The following is an 18531-nucleotide window of genomic DNA, read 5'->3' on the forward strand; positions in this document are numbered from 1 at the left end:
CGCATTGTGATAGTGACATGATCACCTTTCTTGACACCCCTGGTGTTCTATGCAATGACACTGCACATGAAAACACAACAAACCTGATATGAAGGGCATACAACATATCTCCCCACCTTCATTTGGGCATGTTATCATGATCTCTCTGCCATTTTGAAAGACAATAGTCTTTCTTGGGCTACTTAAACGCAAAAATTTTGGTCTGTCTGTATGTCTGTGACTCAATTCAGCCACCCGGCCAGAGGCTTCGCAATAGTCTTATATACCAACAGCCAAATCTAAATGCCAAAGTCCGGTGTCAATGCTCGCACTTGCCAACATTGTTGATCAAGAACAGGTCATTACACAAATACAAGACAGAAAATTTATACATAAGTGATGTTTGCAGGGTTCCATTATCAAAAAATTAATGGGATGCTTGGTTTTTGCCATAACAAATGAAACACTACATCAACTGCAGAAAACCGTCGCCTGCTGTTGTCTGCGCTACTATGGCTCCTGGTGGCATTACAAAAATTAAACGGGAGCAGCAACAAAAGGTTCCAGAAGATAGGATCCACGTTCCATTTGAAACGCTGAAGGAGTAGAGCAACATGGTTCTATAAACGTTGTAGTAGGGCGCCTCGATTCACACGCGTCTCCACCGTACAGCAGCGCTGGCATCGATGCTCCTGACTTGGAGCAGTGGAACGCGGTAAATTTAAATTGGCTTGAGTAAACCTCTCGCGTGCTATCTTGGGAGAAACGAGATGGGAGAGGAACAGCTTGAGAGGGGAGCTGGAAAGAGAAGGGAGGCATTTACTTGGCAGAAGCGCCAATCAGCTATCGTCTTTCATCAACATTTGCGACGAAAGGAGCAGATACGTGGCCATTTTTTCCTCCGGACAATAAGATTAGGATAGTCTTTTAAGGCGATAATCCCACACCAATTTCTGTAGCTCATAGCTGACATTCCCAAAACACATGCAGAAAGAAAAGGACAACATCAATGTTGGCAACAAGTGCGGTTAACAATTTATTTCGAACCTTCCTACTCTTCAACCAGGAAGACCAAAAAACACAGATGCGACACACCACATTTCATCAGAATAAAACAATAAGAAATACAAGTTATGCTTTTGGATCAGTGACTAAAAAGCATGTAGTAGAATAAATAGCATCTCCTGTTATGTACACACACTACGCTGAATCCATAGCTTCGTCTATAAGTAACAAGCACCCTGCATTAGCTAATCAAACTAAAAGCTAATAGCGAACAACTGTACGCAGAGCTCGATCGACTACAAGCACAAGTTGCTTAATAAAAACAGTGGAAAGGCACTTCAAGGTGGGATCGCAGCAAGTATTTGAAACATAAATGCAAATTGCGTGGCAGTGCATGATTTTTGTGAGTGTCGAAGCCACTTCATCATTGAACACCATCTTTGTTTAGGTGTCCTTGTATTTTGTGAACAGGTTGTAGAGCACTCTCAAGGTGGACTTGAGATCGGCATTAACCAGATCTGCAAAAACAAACAAACAAACAAGACAGTTTGAAAGTGCCGTCACATCCCAATGCGTTGCAAATAAAGCAAAAATTGACAAACGTGCTTCGGACTCCTTCTACGCGAAATCACTACGCAGCTTAGTTTTTATTTGACATGTCAAAAGAAAGTACCCATATGAACAGACACAAAACCAAAGTTGCGGATTATGTAAGTACACATATTAGCGTGCATATAATAAGATTTGATCATCTGTTGTAACGGACTCCTGGTCCCAACAGACGATTTTGGTTGGTTTGTTTGGTCCCCATGCATATTAAGTGGAATCCACTCCACTTATAATGGATCTGTCTATAGCGGACTATCGGATGTAACACACTAAATTTTGGGCAAAAATTCTTTTCACAGAATGTCAATAGCGGACTTCTGTAGTGCTGGCACCCGATATGCTTTTTTGTTTATTTTGGCAAGGAAATTACTATGTCTGGCAACATTGTTGGCATAGAACGAGTCGTCGGTGTGCACGGCCAAGACAAGCCGGTGCCGGTGGCCATTTTTTTCTTGTGTGCGATCAGCGATAGGGTAGCTGATTTCAATGTTGGATGAACTAAGCATAATTTTTGCTGTCCAACATGGCGAAATTGAGATCGCTGATACAGGCCGACATCGCCAGAAGTTATGAGCCTGTCTAAGCAGACAGTCCGCTCGACTGTCAAGAACGAGGACGATAATGAAAAACGTGACTCCGGTGAGATTAAGTGGCACACCCGGAGGCCGAGTCTGCCCTGATCACAATTATATTTATGTAATAAAAAACTGAGGTTCACTGAAGTTTGGCCTATATTATTGCCACGCATGCATTGTTCCTGTTCCATTTTGTGAAAAAGGTAAGAAATGCCTCAAGTTGGGGGATTGTGCCCATCCATTGTGTGTAATCTGCTGCTGGCCGTGCGGAGTCCAACCAGTGTAACTTTCCGTTTCACTGCCGTCTTTCATCAGATTATTTCTTATGAGCTATTTTACTGACCCGAATGCAATCATTAAAAAGTGTAAAAGCTGCCTTGAGGAACGTCAGTCAGCAATACAAATTGTTTGAAGAACGGTTTCGCGTCAAACTGCCTTGTCAGGGTACAGAGGGTTCAAAAAGAGCCTGGCTAATTCTGCTGCCATGATTGATTTTTAAGCTGGTTAGTAATTGCTCCTAGTTACATTGTTGCTTTATTTTTTCAGCTTAGCATGCATCTCTCTGCATTCGACCGCATTTGCTATGCCTTTTCCAAGTACCGGTCCTCAGCTTCAAAACCAGTGGTAGGTGATTCTTGGCCCCGCGTAAACACTGTGCACAGGTTCTGCAGGCATTTGGAAATATAAAGAATGAATTGTCTGTAGCATTTATAAGCAATGCTGGTCTAAGTTCCCACTTTACACTAATATACCCTCCTCCTCCTCCTCCTCCTCCTCGCCCCTTTCAGATACTGCATATTTTGGATTCAGCGGACATTTTTTGCTGTATATTTTGAGGGTCCGTTAAAACGGGCCACCATTGCGTATCTTTCATTGGATAAATGCTCATTGGGGCTAGGTTTGAACATTTGTTTTACACTAAAATAAGCATACCACCAGCTATCTGTAGCTTTTCACACATTCAGGGCGCTTAGTTTCACCGAAAACATGCGCCACGCGCCCACACCACTACCCAAAACAACAACAAACTCATAGGTGGACGCCATTGTTTGTTGGTGATAACGATGTGGATGGCCGTTTTTACATGAGGCGCAGGCTCGGTTCGCCAAGCCGGAGCTACAACCAATCCGTATCCAGTTGAAATCAAGTGAATGTGCACTGCTCTGGCGCGGCATATGCGTTGTGAGCAGCTGTCCTTGCAGTTTTCGTTCCACAATTCTTCAAAGTCAAGAGCAAAAATAATGTTTTCATGTTTAGTCTTAAACCCACGTCATCCTTAGCCACGAGCGCGCGGTCGTGATGCAAGTGCACACGGCTTGCCTGCCTGGCTAAGGTCAGTTGCTGCCGTGCCCAGTCAGAGGATAAGATAACGGCACCGCTTGTGCCACAAGCAAAAGGGGGGCTTCCGAAGGCCTAGCAGCTATCTACAAGTAATCAGCTCGGTGGACACGCCTTGTTGTACAGCAGTGCGTTTTGAGCCTGCATTTCTTCACCCCCCACCACCACCCCCTTAAGCCACGGTTATCCCATTCACAGTGCTTATTCTGCACACACAGCTGCGGCAGGTCATGTAGTTATACATAGTCAGCTAGGTAAGTTCTTTTGCATAAAAGAATGTGTAATGTTGCTTGCGTAGTAGATTTGGTCCATCTTCTTATGTACAAAATATGCGGGCAATACGCGGGGATATATATTTTTTTTTATTCGTCGACGGAAAGTGGGGGCACGGGTTATACGCAGAGGCGGGTTATACACGCGAAAATACAGTCAACATGACGTTGATGCACGTCACTCCTTACTCTAAACATTGTATTATGCTGCCAATGATGTGGAAATATACGGGGCTATTTTTCTTGCCTTTCCGTGGTGTGTTGGGGCCGATTTTGCCTAAACGGATTTTCGCTTCGACGAAACTTTTTGCACGTCCCGTCAATTTCGTTGTAGCGGTATTCGACTGCAATTCATTAGTTCTTGGCACTGTGTCACTCTTTATCAAGAGATTGAAACACACCCTTAGCCCTCATTCACACAGCCGTCTTTCACCCCGTCATGTCACCGTCTTCCGTCATGGGAGACGATTTCTCGTGCGATTGCTTGCCGACAACAGTAGGACAATGACGGGAAGCCAAGCTCTATGTTTCCATTCCGTCAACGCGACAGGACCACACCCCGTGCTAAACCAGCCAATCAGAAAACAACTTTTTTCGGCTAAACTTAGCGAAAAGCAAGCACACGTAAAAATCTAAGCCATTTTCTTTACTTTTCAGCTTTTAAGCACACTCAATTCTAGGCTAAGCGGATCACTAGGCAGATGACCCTGTACACTCACAGAGAGCTCCAGTACGAACACTACTCCGTTTATGTCTCCCTCGTAGTTTCTTGACGTGACAGTGCCATGACGGAGAAGGTGACGGCTGTGTGAATGAGGGCTTACACTGTCAAGGATAGAGGCAGGAAGCAACAAACATACTCAATGGTTGATTCTTATCTCCCTCCATTTCATAAGCACCAGCTATCGGTGGGGTGTAAAAGCTACTTTGCTCTTACAAAAGTGCACGTGAGTCAAAGTTTTTTAGGACATGCCAAAACTATTTGCGCCACAAAAAACTCAAAGCAGAAGCTTCAACGATCAAGTGCAACCAAATTATTTTATGACAGCACAAAAGAAAGTTGTTTTTGCCAACATTCTGCCACAAAACAGTTTGGTTTCGCGTGATAGCTAACCTCGTGCAGTCTACATTTGTTAGAGCGGATCCAGCAACAATGGACTTCCGGTTACAACAGACCCTTTCTGTTGGTTTGCCTTTTAAATGTGGCCCACTTCTCTCATAAAGGACTCGCCTAGAGCAGACAATCGGCTACAACAGACTAAATTTTAGGTGAAAATTGTTTTGACTGAATGTTTATAGCGGACTTCCGTGGAGCCGGCACCCGATATGCCTTTTCTTTGTTTACTTTAGCAAGAAAACTTGTCTGGCAACATTGTTGGCAGCCGGGTCGCTCGCCAGCCAAGCCAAGCCAGTGCCAGTGGCGTTTTTTTTTGTGCGACCAGCAGCATGAGCGGCAGGCTAGCTGAATTCACTGTCGGATAAATTAAGCGTAATTAACGCTGTCAAACATGACGAAAAACGGGCCGACATTGCCAGAAGTACAGGCCTGTCTCAGCAGACAATCCGCTCGACCGTCAAGAACAAAGCTGCTGCCGATAAGCGCGACGCCAATAAACGTGACCACAGCGGACGTTTTTTTCCGGATTAAGAGGGTCCGTTGTAACGGGCATAGACTCTACTTTGAATTCTTAGTTGGCCTATTAAATTCAGGCATGGCCCAGAAACCTGACAGTGGTGTCGTAACTAGGAACCTGCTCCACCAATCCTCTATACTTCACAGGTGAATACCAACCTTCAGTAAAAGATGCTCCGTGTTTTATTTCGCACTGTAGCATCTTTTACAATAAACTACCAACTCGCCCAACAGTACACTTTGTTAAACCAACCTTCAGGCCGGGCCTTGGGCTTGGGAAGGCCGGCGTCCGTCATGAGGGTGAAAGAGAAGGACACGTTGTGGACCTTCTGCTCAAAGTTCGACGGCGTCGGGAAGAAGGAGTAGAGCGGCACAAAGTACCCTTCCACCAGGCCCATCAGCAGGACCAGGTAGATGCCATCCTGAAACTACACAACACTTTGTCTCATCTTCGTGTCACACCATAGGTTGAACACGACAGAAATGTGCGCGCTAGGGGCAAACTAGATTTTCGCAAACCACCAGGACAGGAGGTCAACGATGACTGTGTCTTAAGTCACACCGTCTGTTGCCTCCTGGTGAAACGGCTTCCATTTTGTTTTGTGTAAAGAAGCCAGCCGAGTTTTCCAAATATCGCCCTACGAGGCCAGGAAACTGCGAAGGCTTGCCAAGCTAAACAATTTGCGGCTTCATCTTAGGTCCTGCAATGCTGCCGCTTACTTTTAATTAATCTTCAATGCACTTTTTTTATGTCAATCTTTCGCGTTCGAGCATTCGCAAAAAACATGTCGCTGACAATGTGTTTACAAACTCTGTCAGCAAACAGATTTCTGCGCTGGCACGTTGAGAATGGGGAAACAGGGCTAAGGAATTGGAGGCACGTTTTGGTGGTTGAGAGGATTCCAAGAAACCAGACCAATTTTGAAATGCTGCACTGTGAAGCGAAACTATCCGATGGGTTGATAGGCCGCGTGTTTACGGCAGTGTCAGTACCATTCCAAGCCATAGTTCACTGACAAAGCCATCCGTCAGCTCAACCATCCAAAAACAAAGACAAACATGTTAAACTATTTGGCTTGAAACAGTCATGCCGCAGCAGTAATAGACTTTTCCAATTCCACTAACTTATGCCCTGTGTCACCAATACAACAACCCCATGTACAGAGACTAGTCAACGCCCCCATGAATGCATTTTGTCGAATTCCCCGCACAAAAAATTGCTAATTTAACAGCACCACTGGTTATGGGGAGATGGTCTTCATTCTGCCGCAGGTGTTGGAATCATATACAGTTGAATCTCGTTATAACGAACCCTGATATAGCAAACTATCGCCTAAAGTGAACTAAATACAACCTTTGGTTGGTCACGCTTTATTTCAATGACGCTTATTCTTTTATAACGAAACTGAAACCGTGAGCGTTACACGTGATATCGGATATAACTTCATCCTGCTCAGTGCTCAGTCCCCACCACACAAAGATCACATCCTTCATCAAATAAATAAGGACGCAGGCCTGTATTGCGAAGGAACTTTGTTCTGCTGTAATTTCACGTACTCATGTTCCGGTTCACTGAGGTTGAAATGCAACAAGGAGAAAGGTAGACGTTACCTTGTTTATAGTGGATTGGAAGCCTTAAAAAAAAATGCATTTTTGCGTCAAGTATTTTCGCACGAGCCAGATTTTCAATTAGGGCCAATTTTTACCTCTACTGTTACAACGAATATTACGAATGTATTTGCTCTCCCGACACTACTTCGTTATAACGAGGTTCAACTGCATATACAATGACATCGATTGATTGTAGGGTTTAAACGCACCGACGCAACGCAGGCGCGTTAGTGGAGGGCTCTGGATTAATTTTGACCACCTGGGGATCTTAACGTGCGCCGAAATCTTGTACACATGGGCATTTTTGCTTTTCACTTCCATCAGAAAAGTGGCCGCCACAGCCGGGAATCGAACCCACGACCTCGTGCTCAGCAACATGCAATGACATCATGAAGGTTATTTGGGTGGTGCCTCATTAGTGCTATATCACTTAATGCGGAAAAACTGCTCCAATTTCTTGGTAAGAAAAGTTACTACAGCAAAAAAAACAAGAATTGGATTTGGCCAAATGCACTGTTCTGCCAAAATGAAAGCCCCATTTTTTTAGGCTAAAGGCGTAAAAGTTTACAATGCGAAATGCCTATGCTTTCGCGACTCTACGATGCTGAAAAAAGGACAAATTTGGAGAACAGACCTGTGTGTCCAGGTCAGTCACTTCGAGGTTGATCTTGTTGAGATGCTTGTTCACAAAGCTCATCAACGACTGGAAAGTAGAAGACCAAAACAAAACAGTTACAGACACCCAACCACGTAAACAGATTACTTCGACAGATTAGTAAGTGGTGTAGTAAAGGAGCTGACCTTTTTCACAACTTGCAGCTTGTCGGGCGCGTGATCAAAGAGGGTGTCAAATGCATCTCGCTCTGAAAAGGCAACCACACTGCATGAACCATGACTATTCAATACTACAACAGATAACCTAACGTTATGTAGCGATGTCAAATAGTACTATGAAATGTTAGCAAGTGCTCAAGCAAAAACTGACACTATGTTCACAACCATTTCACCCAGAAGTACTAATGGCATCTGGGGCAATTGTATGCTACTACAACAGAAAACCGAAATTTTATTTTACTTGTTTTTTACTGAAGTTTGCATTAACAAATATATGCACAAAGAAAACAGATATTTTCTTTTAGTTGTTTTACACTGAGCTTCCAATAACAAAATATGCGCAAAGAAAACTGAAATTTCATTTTTGTTTTATACTAAGTTTGCATTAACAAATATATGTACAAAGGAAACATGTTTTGTTTTAGCTGTTTTATACTAAGTTTGCATTAACAAATATATGCACAAAGAAAACAGAAATTTCATTGTTGTTGTTTATACTAAGTTTGCATTAAGACATAAATGCCTCTAGTCTTTAGGCATTCAAAATGAACTCAAGCAAAGTCCACAAATGTTCGCAATAAACCCGAATAGTCAGCGGGCAACACATTTTTGGCCCTTTCGGAACACCCACAAAAAAAAGAAACCCTGATCAGATTAGATCACTGCTGCTTGCTTTAAAAAAATAGGTGCAAAACAACAAAAAGGAAAACTGATTGATTAGGGAGTTTAACCTGTCGAAGCAACACCCGGCTATGGAGAGCGCCATAGTGGAAAGCTCCAGATTAATTTTGACCACCTGGCATTCTGACGTACACCAAAATCTAGACACATACACATTCTCACTTTTTGCCTGTATCAGAAAACCAGCTGCTGCGGCTGGGATCCAACGCACATCCTTATGCTGAGCGGCAAAACGCCTTCCAGTGAGCCACCGCGGTGGGTGCAAAGAAGCAAATTAAATCAGTAGAAGTATTTGATGGGGCTTGGAGCTACTATAGGTTATTCCATGAACCAAGTTAAGCTTTATGTAATGGCACCAAAAATATGAAACACCAAGTTACATGAATGGCCCATTTATTTCCAAATGTATTTTAGAGTGTCCTACGGAAAGCCAGCATGTTAAAAGTAACTATCTAAATAATAATGGTCTATAAATAAACTGGGCTTACCCACTCGCATGCCAAGGTCGCTAAAATGAAAGAAAGAAAAATTGTATCAGTCAAAGAGCTCCTCAATCACCCATTAACACTCAATTGATCCGTGGATTAAGATATGAATGTCTTTGCCAGTGCTTGGAAAGAAGATATGTGCAGTTCAATGACATTGCGTGAGCAAAAAAACAAAAATAATAATAATTCATTTCATATAACTAAAAGAAGGTAAAACCTGGGATAAATCCACGCTTTGCAACTAAATGTGCACCACACTGACACTTAGCAAAATAGTTCGATGCGAAGAATTGGTAGTACACCAAAAACACGAATTTAAAGGAATGATTTCTTCAGGTATTAGTTCCTCAAATTTCTGCATTTGGATCCAGACAATAACTTCAGCATAAAATTGGGCTAAACATTGGCTTCGTTACTGCTTCACCATCGTCACCATCGTTTTCTGGGTTACAGGAAGCACCTCCTATGAGCATAGTGAGCTGGGTGGGTTTGTCCCCCTTTACGTGCCGATCTAAACGGGAGGGCTTCTCGGTAGCACATGAGCTATCTACGCAAAGTGCACACTTTTGAAGTTGAATCCATCCCTTCACAGTGAAGGAGCAAAAGCAAAATGTTGGGACAACGCAAGAAGTGTCGGCGACTGGAACGCGATTTTAGCTGTAGAGAACATCGGCAACTCTGCTGCAGGAAGGTAGTTTGGTATCCGGGAAGGCAGCGGTCGTGGTTGGCGACAACAATAGGAGGCCATTTTTTCAAGCAACAGCTCATGAAGAAGCTTTCGGGGGTTGAAGAATAACATAATCTAAGGTATCAAATTCGCGCTGATGGAGTTTAAACGACTGTGAAAAGCCACAAACTAGAACTGTGAGCACACAGCTTTTGAAGACGAAGTCATGGAGTTTGCAAAAAAGGCAGGAATCGCATGCTCTACCCTCAAAGCAAACAAGCACTAAGCCTCTCGCTTAATGCATCATGTTGGATTTTGATTATGCTGGCTAATGCCGATTCCCCAAAAGCTGCCCAGTGCAATTTTGCCAGCGCAATGCTTATTCTGCTGCTCAAGGCTAAAAAATTCGGTATCGGGCAGATCGATAATTCCAACCAAATGGCAGTAAATGCGGCCCTTCCCACATTTCTCGCCATGTACAAAAAGGCTCCAAGCAAGCTGTGTTCACTCCAGCAGCAAGAGAAGCTGCATGTCACCAAGATGCTGTCTTGCTCAATAAATGTCATGTGCTCTCACCATACATTGTTCTGAAGCTCAAGACAATGCAAACAGGCGAGGAGCAACAAAAAAAAAAAAAAAAAAAAATGGTCGCCCTCCCGCCCTGCGAAAGTGGATGTCCAGCGAAGCTGTTGTAAACCACTAAAAATGCTGATGGGGGAGGGTATGAAACACTTCTCGTCGTCTCAACGGGCTTGTCGCTTGAACTCGGCTTCTCTGGCGGCAAATGCTGGCTCTTGCCTAGCCTGATGCATGCACTCGGTGTCTTGGGCATGAACTCCTCTATTTATTGACACTAGTCCTTGCTAGCCTTCAAACATAATCTGCAAACATAATCTTTACCAGGAACACACGGTGAGGGGGGTCCCATTGTTCAAAGGTGCCTATCATCCATAATGCGGTTTTGACGCTTTATTTTTGTGGTTATGCTAAACGAATTCCGAGTTCCATGCTATATCCCTGATTATCCTGACACATGTGCTCGGTGTCTTAGGCGAGAACTGCTGGGTTCTGCCTGTTTTTTTTTTTTTTTTGTTTTTGACACGAAGTTTTCCGACCAACGAGAGGCTAACAGCTTCGATTTAAAATGTTGTCCAAGGTGCCAGGGTAAAAGCTAGATGGATAAGGGCATTGAACCTGGCTAGATGAAATCTTCTATGTGGTGTAGGTGGCTTAGGGTGCTGCTACTATTTCAATCCACCCTTGTCTTGTCTTTGGCGCTCTTTGTCTTTGTTGGCCTTGCGCCATTAAACAAAACCATCAATCAATCAATTCACCCATGTCCTGGATGCATTTTGGTGTAACTTGACTGACTCTGCACTGGCTGCTGTGCCCAATTGGCACTCAACTCCTCACCATCTGAGCTGCGGTCTCTAGATGCCTGCATAAACAAGCCCACCAAGGATCGAGCTAAGCAATGCTACAAAAAATGGATGCGGTCAGGTAAGCCTGGAAAGACTCCGACCGGGCATTGGCATCGGCAGCCATGCTGTACGAGTGGATTGCAGATGCCTGGGCAAGCGCCATGGAGGACACTGCGTGTCACGCTCACAGGTGCAGTATCTTGAACATGCTCGATCGCACAGATGACGAATGTCTCTGCAAAGGCTTCTCAGACAAGGAACTGTCCGACAATAGCGAAAACGAGAATAACGATGACTGAAATACGCAAGCAGAGAAAATAAATGCTTCCAGTCAGTTTTTCTCACTCATAGTATAAACCGATGAAACTTTTTTTCACTTTTAGCTGTCTCAAAACTTCACCTCATGCGTTTTGTAAATCCATACTATGTGCGAAGCTGCCACCAACTGGTAGAACAGTTGAACCCGCAATAAGATAGTCGGATGTAACAGACAAAAGGCTGTAATAGACACCGTACTGCTGTAATAGGCACCGTACCCCTTATCTGTACCCCTAACTGGACCTTCCTTTTAAAAAGACTGACATCGAAACTTGAAGACCATTGGCTGAAAAGGACCAGTTATTTTTGTTGACAACCTCGCTTGTAACAGACATTTTAACTTTAAACGCGGCGCCATCACTCGCTATCTTCAGTTGCACTTGCTCCGAAAACAATGGCAGACAAGAGATTGGCACTGTCACTTCACTATTATAGCTTCAGCGAACACACAGTGGGTAATCCAGCTATAAAACAGCGACACGACGACCCTGCAATGGGAACGCAACGTAGACAGGCGCTTCAAGCTCACCACTAAGGGTGCAAGCACAGCTGTGCATGCGGGCATCTGCAAGAGCCAACATTGTGCACACAAAACAGGCACTGAATTGAACCGCAAGACAAAACGCAGACACAGTTGGTGCGAATGCACAGTGAATTTGGATCCACCCAGCGCAACTTTGTACCATTGCCTGATAGCGCGCACCCTTACTCTTTTCCACTATCCCTGCCTCCACATCCCTCCTCTTGGAACAAATAAGTGATTACACGCTTGCACAAAAATTAAGGCTGTTCCAATTAATGTTAAAGCTGTCGGAAGTGCACAGCAGTGATTCACCATAATGGGCTCTAGCGCTGTTATCTGCTCACTGCTGCCACCCAATGCAATTCAAATTTCCCGCCTCCGCTGTGCCCGCACGCCCCCTGCCTGACACTGTGCCAGCGGGAGTTCTGTTCTTTTAGATGCGACTACATCTCATTCACTTGCCTTGTCCCTCCATACGGCATTGTTGTTGTCCGTCCACACCCCTCCTCCATTCTCCTCGCCGCGCGAGCTGCACTCTCCGCCGCTCACCCCCTCTCCTCTCCGATAGCGAACACTCTCTCGCGAGGGTCATTCGATTGGATTCGATTCGATTGGCTTGGATTTGGATTAGATTGGATTAAAGTGGATTGTGTTGCATCATAGCCGCGCCACGTTGCGTCATAGCCGCGGCAGGGGGTTCACGGCACGTTTCACGCGATGGGAGAATCAACCTAACGGAAACAACAACGGAACCCCCTATGCGTCGCATCTACACAGGGGTTCCCACGAGGGGAGGAGGGAGTAATATTTGTGCTTGCTTTTCTTCCTGCACATGGTGGCGTTGCACATACACTTGTTTTCGCTTAACTATCGTAAAAACCAACCCAACGAGCGTTCCTAACTAAATGAACGTGGGCGCTGCCAGTTAGTTACGTATATTTTGCCTCAAATGTACCTGCAGTTTCCTTCGCGCTAAACAACGGGGAGATGTATGACAAGCGTCAGTGGTTCACGAGTTTCAAACGCTTATGATTACATAAACAGCTTGGCTTTTGAAGCCTCTGTGGGATGCCGCAAAGACAGCCACTACGACAGACCGCCGTGGGGCTCTACTTGAGTACAGCGAGCGAGCTACGATGACAAGGCGAACCCCTAAAGTGCTCTGCACTTAAAAAACAAAGCTAGACCCGGCTACCCAGTATGGCACAGCTCAATAATGCTCTATGCATTTGGTAGAGAACACAGAGAAGATCAATGATGCACTGGGCACTGTAGGAAGAGGATGGTGCTGATGACCAAGTAACCACGGCTCTCTACGAGCACTTTCTCAAAGCAATACCACTTAGCGGTTAACCTTCAAAGCAGGCACCGGGAACGTGGAAACTTTCTTGGCTACGACAACTTCTGAGCACAGTGGGGATGGCTCCAGCAATGTAGAGGCAAGCTGAACAGCAAAAAAAAAGCCCTGTCGGCGAAACAGCGTCAACTGACGGAAAACCGGGAGCCACATGGAAGGGGAAGCCTTCGACCTGGATGTTACCTACTAGCATGACGATGCGACACGGATGAGACTGGTTGGGTTTTTTTCAAATGCGGCCATTGGAAATGTCAGCTGCTAGCACAAGATATGTAAGCGTGCTGACTTTGAAGGCTTTTTTTTTTTTGCTTTTCCCAGAGAGGAGCCTGAAGGGACGTAACTCTGCGAACAATCGTCTCTTGCCCCGAGCAGGCTTCCTTCAGAGGTGGGAAGCGTGTGGAGCAGCGGGTAAAGGGGCTGCCAATGAGCAAGACGTGATGTCAATGCTGGTTCTGGTGACGTATGGCAGCTTGCTTGATTATGAGGTTTAACGCGCCGACACTTCACAGGCAACGAGGTGCGCCATAGCGGAGGGCTCCGGATTAATTTTGACCACCTGGGGATCTTTAATGCGTGCCGCACTGTAGTACACACGGGCCCTTTTGCTTCTCGCCTCCATCAGTAACACAGCTGCCGCAGCCAAGAATCGAATCCACGTCCTCGGGCTCAGCAGCACAATGCCTTAACCACTAAACCACCACGGCGGGTGACATATCACAGCTGTAGATGCATGGAAGAGATGAAAACTTAGCAACACCTCATGTTTGCACACAGACTTCGTGTTCACAGGCCTTCTACTGACCGAGAAACCACAAGACTAAGCTGTTTGAAGGATCACCATGCACAACAGTCCTGTGTTGCAATCACTCACTCATGAAGCCACAAAAATACTACACGACCAATACCAATGCCTTTGCACCCCAGGCTCCTTGCTTGTACATGGCTGAAAACAAATGCCTACATCAGAATGACTGTTTCGTGAGAGTCGTTTTGTGGTACTACAAGTGCTACAACTTCAATTTTTTTGCACGGTTAATCATGCAACAGGTTCGCCAAACATGAACACCACTGACGAACTTTGTTGCGATGACATAATCTGATGGTATAAGTGCGTTGCTTAGTTTTTGCACTCACTCATATGTCGAAGTCAGCTCTTCCTGGATCGTTCTCGGATGAAGTATGCCATTTCGTTTCTGGAAAAAGACAAACAAAATTCAGAGCTGGCCACAGCAAAAACGTTTCAGTTTATTGTACAAGTATTAAAGTTCATTCAGAATTGTAAATCAGGAATCTAAAAAAACAACCCCTTCAGAGATCAATGCAAGTTATCGCTTTTTTTAATCCTTCGATCCTTGACATCTCGAGTGAGACCACCAAGGACAAACAATGATACTGGAACACATATCCCGGCTGTAACAGTAGTTAGGTCACACTTTTCAGTTCTGCAACCGTCATGCATTGCTAATTTTTCAAGTATTAATGAAGAGGTCACCAACAAATCTGATGTTTTACATTTAGTTTCTTGGCCAATCCCCTCTGCCGGCCACGATTATGCTCTCTTTTCATTAGGCAGATAGCACAAAATACACAGCCAGTCTCCCATTGACGGCTCTTGGTGTGTAATGAGTAGTCGGTACACATCGTGCTAAAAATATGCTGACAACTGGAGCAGCGAATTCAGTTCACCAAAAGAAATCCGCTCACAACCCCGATTCTCTACCAGATCATCTCGATCCGAATGATCAGCTGCATTTTTTTTTTTCAGAGCGAAGCTCTTTAGCAAATTGTAATTTTTCGTGTCCGCAATTAAAAATACCAAGAAATTGCCGAGCGCGTGCACGTGAACGCGGGCCTTGTGGTGACCGCCCGGCAGTTAACAAAACCAAGAAAATGCCTAGCGCTCGTGTGTGCGTGCCTCGCGACGGCTGCCCAGCGTCCCCTTCGCATGTTTGTCAAGGCAAGCATACCGAGATTAGCCAAAAAACAAAACTGCAGCGTTCGCCGTAATCGCGGCAACACTTGCTCGGAACGAGAAGACGAGCATAGCGTACACCCCTCCAAGGTGATGTCCAATGATTATCACAAAAGGTCGTGGCAGCGAAGAAGAAGGAAATCGGCTGCAATCGTGGACTTAAAGGAGTACTGACACCAAATTTTGACGCCTAAAAAATGATATCATTGGCTTCAGTAGTTTGTACAGATGCCTCACAGAAATGTTTGCAGCGATCCGAGGCCGGAATCACATCTAAAATCGATTTTGATTGCCCAGGCTGCGAGGTTTCACAAATCGGCAGCACTAGCGAAATCGCTTTCGGCGTGACGAAACATTGGCCTGCGTGTCTGGCCGGTTCAGGGTGACGTCATATAGTCGTTTTCGGAACCGGAAACGATATCCTGTGCTGCTGTTGTCGGTGGTAATCGTTTGGGCAGGAGACGTGGGCGTAGCTTTGTGAGCAATGCTTGTAAACGTTGCGTGTTCGACGTCTTTGCTCTTCAGTCCGTGGCCGGCGCATGGTATTCCCTTGCACTGGTGCCGAAAACTGCGCGATGTCGACGGGCACCGCGGCGACGCGGCGGTGCACATGTCGCCCAGCTCGCCCTGGTTGTGGTATGGCAAGCTCGCGGTATGCGAAGTACTGCTCGTGGAAGCCTGTCTGAGCAAATCAACGATGACGCCAAGATGCATTATTTTCCACGCGACGACATGCAGCGCTAAATGTGGACTGCGTTCATGCGCCGCGGCGGCCGCTAGAACTGTCGCCCAAGCCAGCGGGCTCGGGGTTGCACGGGTCACCTTGGGTGTTGGGAACTTTAGGCTTGGTATTGTTGGTATCGTGGCAACTATTTGATCGCTGGTATCTGTGCAACTGCGAATGACAATCCCTTACACAACTTTTCACCACACTATCATCCTCTTTTTCGCATATGGAGCTTTATTTTGGCAATAATCTCCGTTTCGGCAATCGGTGACCAAGACACCTGCCGCGGCCCGTTTTGATTTGAACGCGCAGGTGGCGCCATCTTTCGGCCGCTCGCCGCACCGCTGTGCCGGCAGTGCTGGGTCGGAGCGCCGAACCTCCGCTGCCGGTCAGCGTAGGCTTACCATCGCGGCAAATGTCTGAATGCCACTTTTAAATTCAGCGCTGATAACAACCCCTAGCACAATTTTTCAACACACTAACATCTACTTTCTCGCATGTGAAACTTCTTTTTCGCGATCAGATTGATTAGAAGAGTGGCGACAAGCTGTTGCTATCACGGTCTGCGCCGGTTCGAGCCGCAGTGGTATTAAAAACGGACGACGGCGAAGACATCGCCGGCCTAATCGCCTGGCCAAATAAAGTTGTTCTGTCTGTCGGGTGGCAGCGACTCATCCGAGTCTGACGATTCAGACGACATGTCGACTGCGCGGGCGAGGGCGGACCATGTGCAATCGTAGCAGACGATGCGGCGAACGCATGGAGGAAAGGAAAACGTCCCTGACGTCACGGGTGAGACCGTGACGTAAGGCTGGCCCTCTTGCAGGCTGGCCCTCGAACGGCCATTTTCCCGCGCGGCGACCAAATTTGAAATTGGTTGCAATAAACGTGCTATAATTAATTCTGTGTTGGCAGCTGACGGCTTTCGGTTCGATTTTCGTAATTAGTGGGCCAATAGGTATTCTTTACAGCATAAAAACTGAAAGCGAGAAATTTCGTGTCAGTACTCCTTTAAACCGTCGTGATGGCCGTGAAGGTTGCGCACAGCTTCGGTACCTTCAAGTCTTACGTGTTAGTGTGAGCTTCCTTCATTTTTTTCGACATGCAATTTTTAAACACATAGTTGTTTTACATAACATGACGAATAATAAACCTCCACAAAATGTTCCAGCTTGAAATGTAACGAAACATGCTCACCTGGACCACAACAACGGTCACAACCACGTTTTCGGGCAGCCTCACGGGCGCTCTGAAGTGCCTCGCCAGGGCAACCAGCAGGTGGATGATGGACACAACATTCTTCTGATGAATGCCTGCGTGGTGTCAAAAAAAGAGTTGCATGACCATCGGCCAGCATGCGCAACTAACTTGCAAGGGTCGTTGAAAAAGCCAACCCAACAATTTTACAAGAAAAAAAAAATTAATGCCACAGTGATCTCTAAATGATCTCTAAACTGTTAACTGATGTGCACCAAAATTCATTTTTTCCCAGGCTGCAGCAAAGCCATAATCTAGTGTTCCAGGATCCCAAGAACGGTTGAAAACTTCTAGGCTGCTCTTATGACTTGTGAAAGTCACAAAAAAGAAAAAAAGAACGAAACGTTTCAAGCAAGGCAGAGTTAGAAAAACTTTACAGGGGAGACGACCGTGCACAAATTTACAGGAGGCCCAAATATGCATCACTGCACTGCAAATGAAGACCGAAAACTGCTTTCTTCCCAATGGAAACTGGAAAAAGGGTGGCCAATAGAGACAGCTGGAAGTAATGTTGGAGACAAAAATTGAGTGGACACGGTCGGCAAATTTGCCTGCAGCTATCTGCAAGGAGACGGTGCTCTTTCGAGGTGCTTCCAGTAATCTTCAGGAACTCTAAACATGTGCGAAGAAATGTTGGGAAGTCCGTGCAACCAAGGTGGAGGACATTTTAGTTCAACTTAGGCGAAGGAAATATGCATGGGCTGGTCACGCAATGCGAATTAGGGACACCAGGTGGACCATCTGTTTGACAAAGTGGCTGCCAATAGATTGGAAACGCACTAGGGGAGGCCGAGAACTCGTTGGCGAGACAAGCTACGAAAATTTTTGGGAAAAACATTGACTCAGCTAGCACTCGATAGGCGTGGCTGGAAATCTTTTGGAGAGGCTTTCGTCCTGCTGTGGATGCAAACAGGTTTTTGATGATGATGATGAATGTTTTGCAAGGCTCACCAGGGGAGGATGTGGAGCTGGTATTGCAATTAGCCCGGACGATGGGTTAAAGGCTAAGAGACCGCCTCCTGCGGCCACTACGACTCCGAAACCAGGCGTTGTGCAACATATATCACCTCGCGTCAACTGGCCCTGGCTTTTCTTTGCAGCAGCACAGGGCTTCTTCCCCTTCTTACATTTCAGAAGCATTTGAAGGCTTAGTCCTGCTGTCGCGTAGGTGTGATTGCACGTGAAAGTTGCACACGTGTTGAGCGTTGCACGGAGACTTATCCCTGAATGCAAGATGCACAAATTACACTGCTTGCTCGCATGA

At 45.7% G+C, this 18531-nt stretch overlaps 1 protein-coding gene across 1 annotated transcript in view; it reads right to left on the bottom strand.

Moving 5' to 3' along the window:
* Positions 1-1002: 1002 nt before the first annotated feature.
* Positions 1003-18531, bottom strand: part of Parvin (beta-parvin) — a 37895-nt gene continuing 20366 nt past the window's right edge. Inside the window, exons 8-14 of the mRNA XM_077673701.1 lie at positions 17208-17323; positions 14446-14504; positions 9026-9045; positions 7824-7885; positions 7657-7725; positions 5665-5839; positions 1003-1502 (exon numbers count right to left, since the gene is read on the bottom strand). Coding sequence (XP_077529827.1) covers positions 1429-1502; positions 5665-5839; positions 7657-7725; positions 7824-7885; positions 9026-9045; positions 14446-14504; positions 17208-17323 — 575 coding nt within the window. The 3' untranslated portion in view covers positions 1003-1428. The remainder of the gene's footprint in view (positions 1503-5664; positions 5840-7656; positions 7726-7823; positions 7886-9025; positions 9046-14445; positions 14505-17207; positions 17324-18531) is intronic.

This window comes from Haemaphysalis longicornis, unplaced genomic scaffold, assembly GCF_048455015.1.
Source record: "Haemaphysalis longicornis isolate Haplotype H1 unplaced genomic scaffold, Haemaphysalis longicornis Haplotype H1 scaffold_6, whole genome shotgun sequence".
NCBI classification, from domain to species: Eukaryota; Metazoa; Arthropoda; class Arachnida; order Ixodida; family Ixodidae; genus Haemaphysalis; species Haemaphysalis longicornis.